Source organism: Solea solea, chromosome 14 (assembly GCF_958295425.1).
Source record: "Solea solea chromosome 14, fSolSol10.1, whole genome shotgun sequence".
Classification (NCBI taxonomy): domain Eukaryota; kingdom Metazoa; phylum Chordata; class Actinopteri; order Pleuronectiformes; family Soleidae; genus Solea; species Solea solea.
The window spans coordinates 15,361,286-15,378,383 of record NC_081147.1 but is presented as its reverse complement, the minus strand read 5'-3'; the positions used below and the strand labels follow the sequence as shown (position 1 = coordinate 15,378,383).

Here is a 17,098-nt window from a genome sequence, read left to right as displayed (position 1 = left end):
CCTGCAGCATGAGCTGCCACATGACTGCACATGACAGTTTTCTAATTTAAATCATGGATTGAGAGCTTAATGAAAGCATCGTCTGGCATTCTCAGTGTAAGATTAACGCGGGATAATGGCCAGTGAAGGAGGGAACAGGACTTGTGCTGCATCTACACGTACATGCAACATTATTGTTTGATTGGCAGGTGTTTGGAGTGACGGGATGTGGCTCCCGTAGACCCGGTGGATTGTGTTTGGTTTATCCTGCAGGCTGCACGGTGGCATCAACGTCCTCATGAATAGTACATCTCTCATAGAGGGGGATTATAGCAGCAGCATGCAGGGTTTTAAGCTCTGGAACCAAACCAGAGATTTAAGGCATTGCCATGTGTGTGAATAAGTAATTACATTTGCGTGTTCATATGTGCACATATGTCTCTGTTTCCTCGGTTTAATGCTGCTTCAAATCTCGAGGATTCTTCTATTTGCTCCCACTTACAGCAGCAGCTTTGGCTCTGGTCCAGCTGTCTGCACAACAACAGAGCCGATATCTCTCTCTGGCTCCCAACTCTCATAACCGTTTGGAAAGTAACAACTCTGTCAAGGGGGTTATTAAGTTCTGTACCTCGGAGTTCAGCGGCGTTAGTCTGAGGTCAGCAGCTTTGGCAGATTTGGCCGAGAGCCCTGCTGATATGGCACAATGGTTGTTGGTCTAATTATTAACAATTACTCCATTTTTTGGGCCATCACAGCGTTCTCCCGTGATTGAGAAGGCGATCGTCTGTGAGCGGCGCAGAGAATGTGTGTGCGTGTGTGTCAAGAGGAGGTCAGAGAATCTCCCTGATAGCTCATTACCAATCACAACATGCTCAATCTCAAACCTGGCCAAGTACCCAAGTACCTGAGCATCCAGCACAAGTCGAACAGATTGCACGGTGCATGTCTGAAATATTTCAGCTGACTTATCATGTGGAAGAAACCATCGTTTAATACCCTGGCTTTAACCTTTGCCAGGTGACAGTGTGTGATAAAAAAATATGAATTGACGTGTGGAGCAATGCAGAACTAATGCTTTCTTCCAACGTTTCCCACTAGATGTCGCATTTTCTCCTGCTCATGCATTTGGAAATGGGTCATTAATCACGTCGAATAGTCCTCAGCATCTTGGAATCTTTATCTGGGCCCGAATCAGGTGAAAACCAGCCAGTTGCGCACACACACACATCATTCATCACCTAATACACAACGTGCTTTCACAGCACAGCATATGCATCATTAAGTTAAGGCTTTGTGTCATTGATTAACCACGAGGTGTCTGCTGGAGGAGCAAGGTAATCAGCAAGGTGTGTAGGTGTCAGGAGGAACACCTCCACACCTGGCAGCTTATTTCTAGGTGGTTTACACTTGAGTTCACTCTCCTTAGAGGGTTGCACACAACACTTCAGATACAGGTAAGATAAAACTACACTGCCTTCATCAAATAGACCAAATAGACCATAATTGTGGAACGATTTGCGACTACACATTTGGCTTGGGATTGTTTTCAAATGTTTGCTTTGTTATTGTTCACCACTTTGGTCAGCGATGTTGTTTTAAATGTGCTTTACAAACAAACAGAAATCAGAAAACAGAGATACTCATATATATATAAATTGCTGCTTATATCACAAGTTAATCCTTTAGAACACAGAGCATTTACGCTGCTTTCTCCATTACATATAGAGGCTATATATGAATGTGCAATAATAGTATAGTATAGTAGTATAGTAGTATAATCTATATATATATATATAATGTCTTGTATCCTTTTTTTCAGCACAACCTATAGGCAATCTAATGAAAAGGATATTTTTTCATTTTCACCAACTTTATAAACACACCTGAGCAAAAATTACTAATTTTTTTAGTTTTTATGAACAAAATAAAAGAAAATAAATTCTATTTTGTCACTTCTGCACAATTATCGCTACTCACGTTAAAAAAAAGAAGAAAATAATATATACGACAAACAATTAATCATAACTTTGACTCAACAACACATAAGAAGACAAAAAAAACAACCCACATTTTTAAGATGTGACTTATGAACCCCACCCCCAGGATGTCCATATAAGGAGTTGTGTATTATTCCTGCAGCAATTTACCAAGGGGTGCACCTGTGGCACAGATCTGTGCCGTGTGAGCACTAAGGGATAAAAGCAACTATGATTATTACTGAAATTGTCTTGTTAGAATTTGAAAAATTAATGATTCTACATTCTGGCCTTTTATCCACAGCTCGTACATCCCTTTGAAAGTGTGGGGTGAATTAGCTGGCACTCACTGACGGCAGATGCCAAAATGCTTAATTAATCCTTTTACTTTAAAAACTCAATTTTGGTGACAAACACAAATGGAATAGAAATGTACAGAACATGTCATGATCACAGAAAAGCCAAATTTATAAGCAGCACATGCACGGAAAGAGGCAGGCAGCAAATAGATGCGTGTGAGGCGGGTGGATTAGAGGACAACATTCAGACTCTATTCAGCTGCAGTCTATGGGACGTGTCTCACACGCCCAAATAGTATGTGAACATATGCTTGGTGAACATCACAACCTGCGGGTAGGATGCCATACTGAATAAGAATGATGCAGTGGCTCTAATTACTGTAATTTTGCCTCGCTGTAATTACTCATCTATTGCTTTCACCCTTTTTGCTTTTAAGAGAAACATTAGAACTCCCTCCTCCACTGGAGTCCCCATGTGTCAAAGAGGCAAAAAAAAAAAAAGGTCCTTTTTAAACCAAAAGTGTGAAAACCTCTTAGGGGATTTGCTGCTCTATTGACAGTGGATCGTCCCTTTGGGAGATGACTTGCAGCTGCAGGAAGTTGCATGGATGCTGATGCTCCCTTATTGATCGTGACAAGGACCTTCTTCTTCTTTGTCTGCTGAGAGGCGAGATGATGCCTCACAGAGTATGTGGTTTAAGTGCACAATGTGACCTCAAATCAAGGACAGGTGCCAATTACAAACAGTGTGGGCCGCCTTTATTCTCTTGTAATTGCTTGTCTGTTGATCTTAGTGGCGTGGTGGCTCGCATACAGACGTGACGTGTCTCACTTGGTTTCTTTTTACTGCTGCAGGTGGCTGATAAACACATCCACTCCCTCCACAATGGTGTCATCCTGCCACATTAATTTTCTCCATGTCTTCGCACAGCATTCAAATCACCATGTCCTCTAGATCTATAACTATAGTGACCCGTGAAGGGAACACAGTGCTCATCAACAATGGTAATTTCTCAGTCGGAGTTATTACTCTTATTATGTGTTATGCCTTTGAAATATTTTCCAGTGTGCACGTTTCTTCTGTTATCAGAGACGAGATTGCACGGCTCTCAGCTTCTCTCAAAGCATAAACCCCATCTGGAGGAGGACACGGAGTCTGGCATCGGCTCAACCCTCAACCTCAGCAGCGGCTTTGAGGGTCATGACCGACTCACCAATCACCACTCAAACAAGCTGAATTCACTCCCAGAGGCTGACACACTTCACACAGAGAAAGGTAAGAGTGGCATTCAGAGGGGAATCAACTCGTGGGAAAGCAGTGTGTTTTAAATCGCTTAAAAGAAAAGCAAATAACAACAACAGAAGCTGAACCACATGGCGACATGATTAAAATGTCAAAGAACTGGTGAAATCATACGGTCTGGGCAATAAAATCAAACCCTTGTTGTCGCTCGAAAACAAAGTATGCTGCTGCGGCCACATATAAACCACATTGTTGTTGTAATAGTGTTTGTTGGTCAATCTCGTACTCCAGATTTAGGGCACATAAATCACATACAACCCCGCTGTTGATGTTTTGAACAGACAGCTCTGGTCAGACCAAAACAGCGACTTCAAACCAGATCACGCAGCTCCTCATCCGTCTGTCCAAGATACCTGTCGTCTTTGTCCTCCTCTTCCTCTTTGTTTGTTCCCTGGACACGCTGAGCTCTGCCTTCCAGTTAGCAGGAGGTAAGTACTCTAACCCTTGGTGCCCTGGCCCTCAGCGGGGTCATAGTGACTCAGTGCGCTGATGTGTGACTAAACAAGTGAGTCACTACAGTTTACACTGTCCCCGCTGAGCTCTGCTGTATAATTTACTGCAAAGCTTCATCTGGTGACCTTTTTAGATTTGGGGAAATGAGTAGTTTGCATGTTTAGTTTTTTCTCTTCACATTGCTCCTGGCATCCCTGTCATTGGTGTGTGTGCACGGCATATTTTTAACCAGGTAAAGTAGCAGGGAGCATTTTCCAGGACAATGCGGTGCTGTCTAACCCTGTGGCAGGCCTGGTGGTTGGGATCTTAGTTACTGTGCTGGTTCAGAGCTCATCGACCTCCACCTCTATTGTCGTCAGCCTGGTGGCCTCTGGATGTGAGTATAGGAAAGTGTGTGTCTGTGTGTGTGTGTGTCGCCATGCTAGCACGAGTTTTAAACACAAATCTGACGCAGAAAAAAGTCCACGTTACAGCCTCATTTAGGCTTAGACGTGTGTTACAAGCCTACAGAATCCCTGTACAACAATAAGCAATAAACCAGGAACATAGTGCACAGAAAACTCCCATGGTACATCTGGCGAAAACAAATAAATCTTTTGATTATGTTTGTGGATCCCAGCGCAATTATATCTGCGTTTCCCTTTGGACGATACAGTAAATGATGCTATTTGATTTGCTGCTTAGCATAAAGGAACACATCAGTGAAGGGATTGAAGTATTAGTTTTGCATATAGTCAAGTGTATGGAAGCAAAAATGGTGAATTTAAAGATGGGGCTCCTTTAAAAAAGGATCATAAACATGTGATCACGCATGAGCACCATTATGGTTCTGACACCAAATAACAGTAAATATCTGACTGAAGATAAAATCATTCTTAACCAAAAAAAAATGTCTATTTGTATCTTTAAAAGTGAAAAAAAAAACTGAGAATAACTATCATCTAGGATAAGAGAGATAATTAAATCAAGCTATTTTAAACACCATAGTCTCCCACCATCTCAGTCAGCCTACAAATGATTATGCCTCATTAGACCACACAGAGAGGTTATAACCTATCTATGCAGATGTTACATTTTTTAGTGTGGCTGAAGTGAATCAGTATGCCGGCATCGCCCCTCTGCTTCCAAAGCTTTTCAGTGAGAGGGTTAAGAGGGAAATGATAGGCAATTATCATAGAAATGCCTTAAATTGTATCTACGTAAGGTGTATCTGTAAGTGTGTGCATAATGGGCGGAACTGTAAAATCACTTACAGGCTAATCTGCCTCACCTGCAAAGTACAGTCAACCTTTAAGTTCCTTTAAAACCCACGATGCATTGTGAAAAGTGTAAGGTCATCTTATCTGCACGATGCGTTTCTGTTCACAGTTCACAGCGTCTGTCTTGTTCAAATCTATAATCACAACAGTATTAGACGTGAGGTCGGCCGTTCCAGTCATTATGGGGTCCAACATCGGGACGTCAGTCACAAACACTATAGTGGCCATGATGCAAGCGTCGGAGAGGACCGAGTTCCAGCGGTGAGTGAAGAAACCAGGCGGAGGATGAGTGGAGAAGGTGCAGGGCAGCACCGGCGAGCGAATGAAATGAAACAGTGAAGAGGATGATTGAGAAGATGGAAGAACAAAAATGACAAAAGTGGTAAAAGTGCAGAGTGGAAAGCAGAGGAGGGTGAAGAGAAAGCATTAACAGCTATTTGCAGACACTACCTTGGCTTCCATTAGAGTGTAATTTCTCTAACAGAGATAATAAATTCACCAATTCACATTTTTTCGCACACCATATTTCGCGGAACAGATGGCAACGTTATCTAATCTGTGTGGTAAAATAAATATCATTTATTAATCTTCCACGCCAGACGACGAGCGCATTCAGTCAAGACTAAAATGCTTATTACATCACACGTATCCCAGGAAAGTTAAGCCACGAAAAAGCAGATTACCGAGCAATCATTCAGAGTAGTTGATCACGCTGATGGCTGACCTCACCGCACAAAATGACTGTGACCCACTGCAGTGCGTTTGCCGGTGCGACAATCCACGACTGCTTTAACTGGTTGTCCGTCCTGGTGCTGTTGCCGCTGGAGGTGGTGAGCGGGGTCATGACCCGTCTGTCCCACCTGCTCGTCACCAGCTTCCAGCTACAGCCTGGTGAAGATGCGCCTGAGCTGCTCAAGGTCATCACGGAGCCAGTCACTGGGCTCATTATACAGGTACAACTATTCTTGTCACAGTCATTTAATAATAACCCCTCCACTGAACAGCGATTGTTCAATCATAACTTATTGACGACGGACATGTAAAAAAATGGATGTGGTCTCCCAATTTGAATTTGATTGAAGCTAACCAGGAAGTAAGAATATATTGACTATCCACCAGGGGGCGACTTCACATCAGTTAATGGTCCTATTCAGTAGTTTCAGGTCACTTTTCTGATTATGTTCCCATTTAGAGGAGAAACGATGACACAAGAGTGAGTGTCCTACTCTATAATAATAAGGCAAACTAGCAAATCCAGGACGTTTTTCCACTATATAGTACTGCCTCGCCTCGCCTCTACACAGTTTGGGTGGTTTTCCATTACAATATAGCAACTCCTCAACATGGGACAAGGTCATCACAGCAATGCATGAAACTGCCGTGATTTCATTTTATACGTAACACACACAAACTAGTGACTAGTGACTTGTAAAGCAGTTGTTTTATATGTAGTGAATCATTAGAATCAGTTAATTAAAAAGATTTGTCCAGTACATCCTCCATGAATACAGCGGCAGGGTTTGTGAGGAGACTCTCCGCTTGCGATCACCGGCTTTCAGCACAGCAGTGCTGTCGCTAAATACACCAGACTCATCTGTTAAAGGTGACATTGAATGCTTGTATAGCACATATATGTTAGTTATGGAGGTCTACTTACATATATTAACTTGTTTTCATGGTTAAAAACCTCCCAGTCGCTGCAAACGAGACGATCAAAATATCTCCTCACTGACGCTCTCGTCAGCCGTGCTGTTTCAGACCAAAATCACACCCCCAGAACGTGGACTGTGTTGTGATTGGCCAGCCAACAAGAATTTTCCCACTGTCCTGTGATTGGCCAGGTACCTGGAAGTGACGTAATTGGTAGGCCAGCTCTCAGATACACAGCTCCCCCTCTGGCACGGTGGATGCTCTGCATCTCAGCAGCTACAACGAGAGTAGTTCTTCTTCTTCTGCGGTTGAATGTACGCAACCGGATGTGCCCGGACTAGTGCCCGCACCAGGAGGCACTACAGTGGTGAGAGGAGTGGTGAGGTATACTGATGACATCATCAGCATAGGGAAGTGCCGATCCGCTTCGCAGAACTCAGGAAAACAATACAACACTATTTTCTCAGCAGTGGCTGAACTGTTTGTTCTGAAACTTTAGGGTTTCATAAACGAGGTAATGACGCAGATACACACACAAACGCAGCGTTAATTGGAGCTTCCGGTCTATGTCGCCTTTAAAGGATGAGATTTTAGACATTCCAGCAGGTACTTATGGAAAAGCGAAATAACAACCGCGCCGTGCTGAGGCGAGTAGAGTCGTGCTAGTGGAAACACGCCATTTGTTTCCATGTCTTGTGTATCTGTTGAGAATGCTGCTTTTTGCCTAAATAATGCAGTTTGAGTCTCTGTGTCAATTTTAACTGGTGTTTTTGAGCAAGTTCGGTGCTAAAATTGTCCAATGACAGCTGCAATTTTAGCTGACGGATGTGTGGGTGGGTGGTTAGACATGTAGAAGGCTGCTTTCTCCTACCCCGGCCTCAATCTGGATTAAATCGAGAAACAGAAAACTTGACAAATCCATATACACAAAGTTGCGAGGTATAGTAAAGCTTAGCAATCTGCTGACGCAACTCCTGCTTTGTCTCTGGTTATAAGCTTCGATCTTTTTTACTTTCAGCTGGACACATGTGTTATCATGGGAATTGCTATGGGAAATGAGGACATGAGGAACAGGAGTCTGGTGAAAGAATGGTGCCAGTCGGATGTTGTTAAGGTAATGACTCGTCTCCATCTCTGTCTCTTCCACATGCAGACAGTGTGTCACATGCTGGTGCCAAACAGCCTGTCTATGCTGCCAATTTTCATCACAGCTTCCTTTCTTCCTTCCTCCCTCCCTTCCGTCCTTCCTCCCTTCCTTCTGTCTTTCAGAACGTGAGCACAGAATACTGTGACCTTGCACATGACTTGTCCCAGTCTTCGGTGAAGTGTGAGTTTAAACTCCCACCCTCTTTACTATCGTGATGTAGTTCTTGTGGTGCCTTTTTCTTTTCCGTAATGGTCCTGTGATTAAATCAATCTGCCTGACTGTCTGCTGTCTGTGGGCTGACGTTCTGATAACTGCTGGTTCTTCCCTTCTGTAGGTCAGCATCTATTTGCTTCCACCTCACTGTCAGACCTGACGGTGGGGCTGATCCTCCTCGTAGCCTCCCTGGTTGTCCTCTGCACCTGTCTGCTGCTTCTGGTCAAGCTGCTCAACTCTCTTCTCAAAGGCCATGTCGCAAAGACCATACATAAAGTCATCAACACGGGTGGGCATGAAATTAGCTACTTGAGCTTCCAGCCTTGTCTTTACATGCTGCCTTTTTTTCAAGTGTGTTATTTATCTCAACAGACCTGCCTTATCCATTTGGGTGGCTGGCTGGATACATGGCTATGTTTGTGGGTGCAGGAGTGACATTTGTGGTCCAGAGCAGCTCTGTCTTCACCTCAGCCATGACTCCCCTCGTAGGTGAGTAGTATGACATACGATATGTTTTTAATTATTTTACTTTTTTTATGTAAGTCCTGGCCAAGACAGGTAGCAGCACATATGAAACACAAGGTTTTATTTACGTACGACATAAAAGCAAATGAAAACAAAACAAAAAGTGAAATCTGAGGGAATGCATCCTCCATTTCTATTATTGTGGGTGAATAAAACTTAAGTGTAAAGCGCTTTGAGTTGTAAGAGCACTATATAAAAACAAACAATATGATGTGATTATTTTATTACAAATAGACTCAAATACCCTCCACATCAAAAAAACATAAAGCATATCTCACACGATGCCACCACTCATTTAACATGTATGCTTCACAGAGATCAGTGATAATCATGCTCTAGTCTGTTGAAACAATTATTCTCACCAGAGATCAGTAAACTAAGCCGAATCGACCGCCTCTCGCTGGCTAACTTGATTTTGTGTTGGGCCATCATTTGCCTGCAGTTTAAAGTTTGGACTGATATGAAGACATCCTGACTCTACAGCACTGTCTCATTTGTTTGATTTGTTATGAGTCCTACGGGGACATTGTCCTCCACAATGTCTTTAAAACTCGACTCTGTCTGGATGAGGCGGCTGCACAGCTGGATATCTGTCATGTTAATTGTCTGGACTCTGAATATGATCTATGTCGTTATATAGGAAATGATTAAAAAAAAAACAACACTTATTAATTAATGTTCTCTGTCCATCATTCCTGGAATAACTAGTATGTGTAGCTCATGGACTGGGCAGTTGTTTTCATGGCCACTGCCACATTTTCTGCTTCAGCGATAAATGAACAGACCAAAGGTTAACTGAGTGTTTTAGTCGCGTGTTTAATGACTCATTAATGAAGCAGAGTCTGCGAGCTGCTTCGACCAGTCGACTGGAGCTGCTCTGCACACACGTGACTCGCCTCACTGCTCACTCTCCGTATCAACTGCAGACCTTCACGAGTTTGCTGTGGACAAATGGACTTGCTATAGAGTAAAGTTAAAAAACGTAATGCTTTGACTCAACTAAAGCAAAACTCCTGAAGATGACAATGACGTGGATGACTGAGAAACCTCCTCACACATGTTAAACACACCGTTCCAATTTAGTGCTCGGTTTGAACTGCAACACCTCCCGTCATTCCATTTGCTCCCTCATTTCAGCTCCACCATCATGCCAGCAGGTTTAAAAGACATTTGCTCTTTACTTTTCATAGCTCTGCCAAGAGTGATGAGATCGCAGCATACCAAACTAACTATTTTTTTTGTTGCTGTAATAAACATGTTTAAATGTGAGCTGTCTGACAGAAATGTCTCTGTGTTCTCATGCAAAGCAAAAATTGAAAATGATTAAAAGTTTTCTTTTTTTGTTGACTAATAGCTCACTCGCCAGCTGGATGGAGCCAAATAAGGACATAATCCGACTTATTTCTAGTGATTTGAGTCTTGTGACGTTTGTAGGAGCAGGTTACATAACCAGCACTTTGTGCTGCGGGCTAAATGAAGCATTGTAGAATCAGAGTCATCAGCCTGCTACGCAGTGATAAATGTGAGACGGGGATCATTTCTCATTCTGAACGGGAATAATTAGCTGCATTGAAGTACAGCTAAAAGGCAAGAGACTAAATAAGCAGAGTAGGATTTCCAAAGCTCATATGCACTTAATTTCTGTAATTACCCCCCCCCCCCCCCCCTTCAGTCCTCACTTTTACCTTGTTTCCAAAACAAACAAATAAAAGAACAATCACCTTTAAATAATTGAAGTTATTCTGATTACATATGTAGACACTACACTGCAGCAGAACTGGTTGTGAGTTGCTGTCTAGCAGCCCTTCATGGAACAACCATCAGTCATCTTCTCTGGCAAAGTATTATTTCAGCCTCAGTAATTGCACTGCTGCTTTTCTAAATATTGGATTTTGTTTAATTAAAGCACTGCGTACCAAACATTGTATGTTTGATCTGTTTATGGAGAATGAGATGGAATTTGAGATGGATAGTTGAAATAGTTGGAACGACTGGGTAAAAGCTTCCATGTCTTTCACGTGGGGTTCCTATAACCGCTCGAAGATTTGTCATTTGTCAGATTTTGGAGAAATTTACTGGAATAATGACTGAGTTTATCTGTGCTGACACACTAGTCGTCAGCTCTCGTGGTGAACATGGTGCAAATGTGACAGAAAAGTGGTGTCAAGTTATGCAAGAGCTATTACTTTCCTTGGTTAACCGTAATTATTGCCTTGTTTCCACTGACGTGCCATGTTTCTGTCATCGCTCTCAGGTATTGGCGTGATCAGTTTGGAGCGGGCCTACCCTCTCACACTCGGATCCAACATTGGCACCACTGCCACGGCGCTGCTGGCGGCACTGGCCAGTCCTGGCAAAAAGCTGGCGGCAGCCTTACAGGTAGGCTGGTGGTTTATCAGGAAGTGAAAGTGCTGATAAATGACAGAAGAAAAGCTGATAAATACTGCATATTTCTACTGAGGAGGACAGGTGTAGACAGGGACTCAATAACTTATAAATGATGGTTGAAAAAAAAACTATAAAAATGAACTTTGGAAGAACTTTGGAGGGAAGTGAGTGATGTTGCATAATTAAGTACAAACCGCCATCGAGGCCACTTAGTATGCCACTGTATCAGTACATTGTTACACAAAAACTGAATCTGGATCCCCACCAAAATCTAGCAAAAATGATCCATTCACCAATGTCCTACATCCCAGAAAATGTCGTCAATATCATTTATGATTTACGCTGCTCACAAGCAGACAAACACACTGACTTGCAGGAGTAAAAACACAACATCTTTGGTGGAGGTCATAAACAAAACAATAGCTGCATCACCGCTGATGAAGGATCATTCTGTGAACATCATTCCAGCTCCATCAGATACCAAGACACTTAGCACTAATTCTGAGGGTGAGCCTGCAGTGTTTCACTGACGAATCCTGCCAGCAGCAGGCGGTTATGTGTCCATGAGCCACGACAGCAAAGCCCATATTCACTTAAGACAAAGTAGTTTTAAATTAAATGCTGCAATAACAATATATCAATGTAGATAATTCATTATGTTGTATCTTCATTGGCAGCTTAGAGTGAGTGGGTTTTGAGTGATGATATGGATATATATGGTCATTTTGGTGCTCACCACTCTAACATGACACATAAGGGAACGTGGACAACACTGGAGCAGCAGTATCCTAGTGTTCATTCTTCTTATAAGCAAGATTATATTTATTGTTTTTTTTCTATGACTGTTGTTATGATCTGGCTCTGTGACCGTAACAAATGAGGAAGCCGGGCGCAAGGTTGTTACATCAAAAGTATCAAAAGTATCTACTAAACAGAAGTAAAAGAATCAAAAGAACTCATCAAAGTGTGCAGGAAAGTAAAAAAAAAAAAAGCAAGCAAAATCCCTTGATGGTTTCAGGGAAGATGGGTTTTATGGAGCTTTGCAGTAGTGACCAGCTCTCTTCGATTCCATGATTTGACCATCACAAAGCCTGAAAAAGATCCACAGGTCACCAAGCGAAGCGAGTCTGACTGTCCTCTACTTTTTTTTATTTTATTTTTTTTATTTCTCCTTTATTTAACCAGATAAAAGACCCATTGAGATCAAGATCTCTTTCACAAGGGTGACCTGGCCAAGAAAGGCAGCGGCACACATCATAGTTAAATAAAAACAGGAAGGCAGCAACTACAATACAAACATGGAAATATAAGAGTACAACTAGACAAACATAAAGTGCGAGAGTTGTGGTCACAGTAACAATTTAAGAACACAGGCACTGTTTAATTGATTTCTGTTGTCTGACTTTTAAGATGGAGCTGAAAGCTCCCAGTGAAATAAAAGCTTGCAATTTAAGTTCAGTTTGGAGGGTATTCCAAGCAGAGGGGGCAGAGAAACTGAAAGCTTTTTTTCCCATTTCGGTCCGAACACCTGAGGCAGACAAGTGCAAAATGTCATTGGAACGTAAGGCATAATGGCTTCTGGTCCACTGAAGAAAAGTACTTAAATAGGTAGGAACTAAGCCGAGAAGAGCCTTATAGACCGGAGTCATCCAGTGTGTGTAGCGTCTTTCAGACAGAGAGGACATGGAAGCTTTGGCATACAGTTCACAGTGGTGGGTGAGGCAGCTACAGCCAGTGATGAACCTCAGAGCACAATGATAGACTGGACTCAAAGACTGTAGGCAACTGTTAGAGGCACACATGTACACAACATCGCCATAGTCAAGTATTGGTAAGAATGTCGCTGATATCAGGACTTTCCTAGCTCTGAGGGAGAAACAAGACTTGTTTCTATAAAAGAAGCCGAGCTTCACCCTTAATTTAGAAACCAAATTTCTAACTACTTATAACTGGTAACCAGCTCAAGAGCTCTGCCATGGGAAGTTCTAATTGAGGGGATTTGTTCCATGGGAACAGATGAGTTTGAAAAAAGCATTATTTTGGATTTTTCAGCATTTAAAACCAATTTCAATTCCTACAGATTAGTCTGCACTGTATCAAAGGCGGATTGCAAAAATATGAATGCTTGTGCAATTGAACGTGAAGAGCAATAAATGACTGTATCATCAGCATAAAAATGGTGTGAGGCATTGGTCAAGTTTGCACACAGATCGTTAATATAAATTGTAAACAAAAGTGGTCCTAGGACTGAGCCTTGAGGTACACCTTTTGTGACCTCAAGAAAAGTGGAACTAACTCCAGCCAAAAACACAAACATCAGTATATTTGTGGGGGGCATTTGTTATTAAGGAGCGACGATCTAGAAGGACATTTAACGTTAGGCCGAGTTGGACTACCTATTATAATTGACTGAGATTCATTGAGTCAGATATAGATTTCGGGGCCTTGTGCTCCTTCCACTAGCACCTGTCCAGTGCAATGTACTCCCAGTTGTCCAGTGTGATGTGGAACGTCTTTAGGTTGATGCTGACCTTAAAAGCATTTCTTTTTCCCGCCAATGTCTCACTGGCCTCCCTGCAGCTGGGAATGCAGGATGCTGGGAATGCAGGATTTGTTTAGGGAGATGTGTGTTGGGCATGCAAGATGATGTGGCTGGTCCATCCAAGCTGATATTGCACCAAACAGCTCCACACGACTCCGTCCCAGGATAAAGACTCTGGGACTGCCCAAGACGTCACCCATAAGAATCAGAACTCTTATTCTGAAGTGTTAATCATACTAGTATCCTATGTTTATGTACCATACTTTATCATCTATTTTTCTCAAAAGAAAGGTGGAGTCACCACCTGGTTGCTATAATATATTCTTACTTACCTGTTGGCCTCTTACTTACCTCCGGTATGGCAAACCGGAAGACCACCTCCACTTTGCATACACAGTCAATGGGGCGTCACACTGTAAGGGCGGAAAGATCAGCTCTATATTTTGTCACTGGATTACTAAAATGACAACATTATCAAATGAAATTACACTTGTATCATCTGTCTTTTATACTCTCCCTGTTTTTAGATCGCTCTGTGTCACTTATTCTTCAACGTCTTTGGCATTCTGCTGTGGTACCCTCTCCCCTTCATGCGACTGCCAATAAGAATGGCTCGTGTCTTGGGTAACCGCACTGCCAAGTACCGCTGGTTTGCAGTCTTGTACCTACTCCTTTGCTTCTTGCTCCTTCCCTCCCTGGTGATGGGCCTCTCGCTGGCCGGCTGGCGGGTGATGGCTGGCGTTGGGACTCCCTTCCTGGGCGTGACGATTTTTATCACCATGGTAAATATGTTGCAGAACCACAGCCCCCGACACTTGCCCTCCGTGCTGCAGAGTTGGGACTTCCTGCCTCAGTGGATGCACTCTCTCAAACCACTCGACCACCTGATCACCACAGCAACTGTCCACTGCAGCTTTGCATGCAAAGCGAGGCAGCGAGAGGAGGATGAGGAGCATATTTCACCTCAGACACCATCTGCCACCTCGGGGAAGGAGTCCCCCCAGGTGAAGACACAGCTGGCATATGACAACCCAGTCCTGGACTACCTGGATAAAAGTAGACCAAGTGCACAGGTTTTCAAACTGAAAGGGTTAGAGAGGTGCAACAGCACGCCACTGTAGTTGGACTAATAAAGGAGGCTTCCTTTTTTTAGTCTATTCTTCTATTCTGATAACACCATGGGGAAAGGGCAGGAAAAAAAGCCATTTTATTATACTTAAATCAACTCATTTCTAATTATTGATCGGCTGATCATTTGAGATTATGTCATGAAGCTGCGGGCTCAGTGCTGCGCGCTCAGTGTGAGATTTTATACTCAGACAACATTAGCAGACAAATCAAATTAACTCTGCAGCTGGAAGCCAGACTAAAGAACATGTGGTTCTAATGCTCAGAAACAAAGTCAGGAAATGATTGGTGCCTGCAGGGAAATTATACTTTGTTACTGTTGCTTAATGCAAAGTTAAGTAAACATAAGTAAAAGTATAAAATGAAAAACAACTCTACCGTACGTGATATACTCAGTAAGTGAACAGAAGAGCGGGAACTTAATGTGCAAAATCCAGTGTTACTCGTCAAAAGCCTCGGGAGATCAGGGTGAAGTTCACAGCTGCAGACTCTGGAGTCTTGCACTAACAAAGTGGATGATGACATATTTTGCTTATATTGATCATGTGACTTGCGCGGGCAATTCTTTTTGTGGAGCTCATGATCTCCATAAGCACATCTATGGATTGCTGTATGGATTTCACAGAGATGTAGATGTTGACATTTTACTGAGCATGTGAAGGACTTTTAATTTATCTTCCTGGGCAAACACCGTCTGTTGATGAAGAGTCTCTACAAAATCGACCTTTATGAGTTTTTATTTTGGCCAACTCTGTTTATGACGGTTTAAAATGACCTTGATTAAAAAAAAATGTCCCAAATTTATTTTATACAGGATTTGAGAGGAACATAATGTGAGCAGCATTTTTACTTTAATTGGACACACATATTTGGATGAGAAACACTGAGGACAGATAAAACATTCTTGTTTCTCGACTAAACTAAACTTTGACATGTAGACATGGTAAAAACAACCCACTGAAGTTCTAACTGAGCGTCAGGATAGGGAAGAAATGTGATTTAAGTGACATTAAAGATCTCACGTTCACTCGTGAGTCACTGCACCTGCTCCCACACTACTGCCTTTGTTTTACTCGCTAGCTGAGATGCCTTTGTCCCACAAACCTGGATGTGAAAACAGACAAAATAAGCTCCAACACTTTCTAAAATTCCTAAAGATGAGGATTTGGAGTAGAGCAGAAGAACAGACAGAAGAGCAGACTCCTGCTGTGAGGCTGTAGGTGCCGCTGATGAAGAGCTGCTCAACTCGCTCGGTTCATGTGCAATATGTCGTTAAACTACCACCAAAATGGTGAAAATGCTCAGTGAGCAGTAGCTTTGTGAGGTAAAAACACCTTGTTGATGCCAAAAGTCAGTGGAGAACAAAGCGATAAGAATTTTAGAGAGGCTCGAAATGACGGAGGGCATCAGAATGTCACATTGGACACTTATCTTTACAAAAAGCACGAACAATAACACAGTAACAACATAATACACAAATAAAATACTAAAACATGAGCACGACTAACATGACAGATAATAAAACTGAGCACAAATCTGTGAATGCGGAAACAATAAAAGTGTGTTTTGAGTTGTGATTTAAAGGAAGCGACTGACTCTGACTGTTGTATTCTCTCTTGGTGATCACCGCGACAGCTCCTCATTTTCATAGAATCCAAAACGCTCATTAATTTAGCGCTGTCTCTTTGTGTGAGTGTCAGACAGAAAGACGTTTGCACTGTTGACCACCTGAAGTCTAAAGATGAAACGGATTTATTAACATGTGGATAAACAATTGATTGTATTAAAAAAAACACACACACACACATTCACTTGTTATGTAAGCGTTCGTGGGCGAGTGAATACACACACAGCCACGAGGCATTCGACGAATCATCACATTATTTACTTGATGTTATCTACAAAGGAGTGTGTGTGTGTGTGCACACTTTTCTAAGTGGGTGAGTATGTACACTTGGGAGGTGTTGTAGAATGTGTGAATATGTGCTGTTTTATCTTTTTGCACCATGACAATTGATCATGCATTTTAGAAATGTTTAGAAGTGTTGACTTTGCTCCAGTCTGTGGTTGTGATGAGAGAAAAGAAGAGAAAAGAAAAACAGGACTCCTTCACTTTCAATTTGAAGGTGAGAGACGTGGCCTGACAGTACTTTGTGAACAGGATGAAAGTGCAGCCGTAATGAATGACACGACTGTTTATATCTACTGGTACAATTGCCACTTGGAGTTGGTAACT

The 17,098-nt window shown here is 42.4% G+C and overlaps 1 protein-coding gene across 1 annotated transcript; it reads left to right on the top strand.

Annotated features, from left to right (window-relative positions):
* Nucleotides 1-1,370: 1,370 nt before the first annotated feature.
* slc34a1b (solute carrier family 34 member 1b) lies at nt 1,371-16,445 on the top strand. The gene is made up of 13 exons (XM_058650092.1): nt 1,371-1,433; nt 3,186-3,259; nt 3,345-3,530; nt 3,839-3,985; nt 4,243-4,386; nt 5,419-5,530; nt 6,027-6,222; nt 7,938-8,033; nt 8,189-8,246; nt 8,401-8,568; nt 8,652-8,768; nt 11,059-11,183; nt 14,262-16,445. Exons 2-13 carry the CDS (start codon nt 3,199-3,201, stop codon nt 14,853-14,855), a joined length of 2,004 nt encoding a protein of 667 aa, XP_058506075.1. The 5' UTR covers nt 1,371-1,433; nt 3,186-3,198; the 3' UTR covers nt 14,856-16,445.
* Nucleotides 16,446-17,098: the final 653 nt, after the last annotated feature.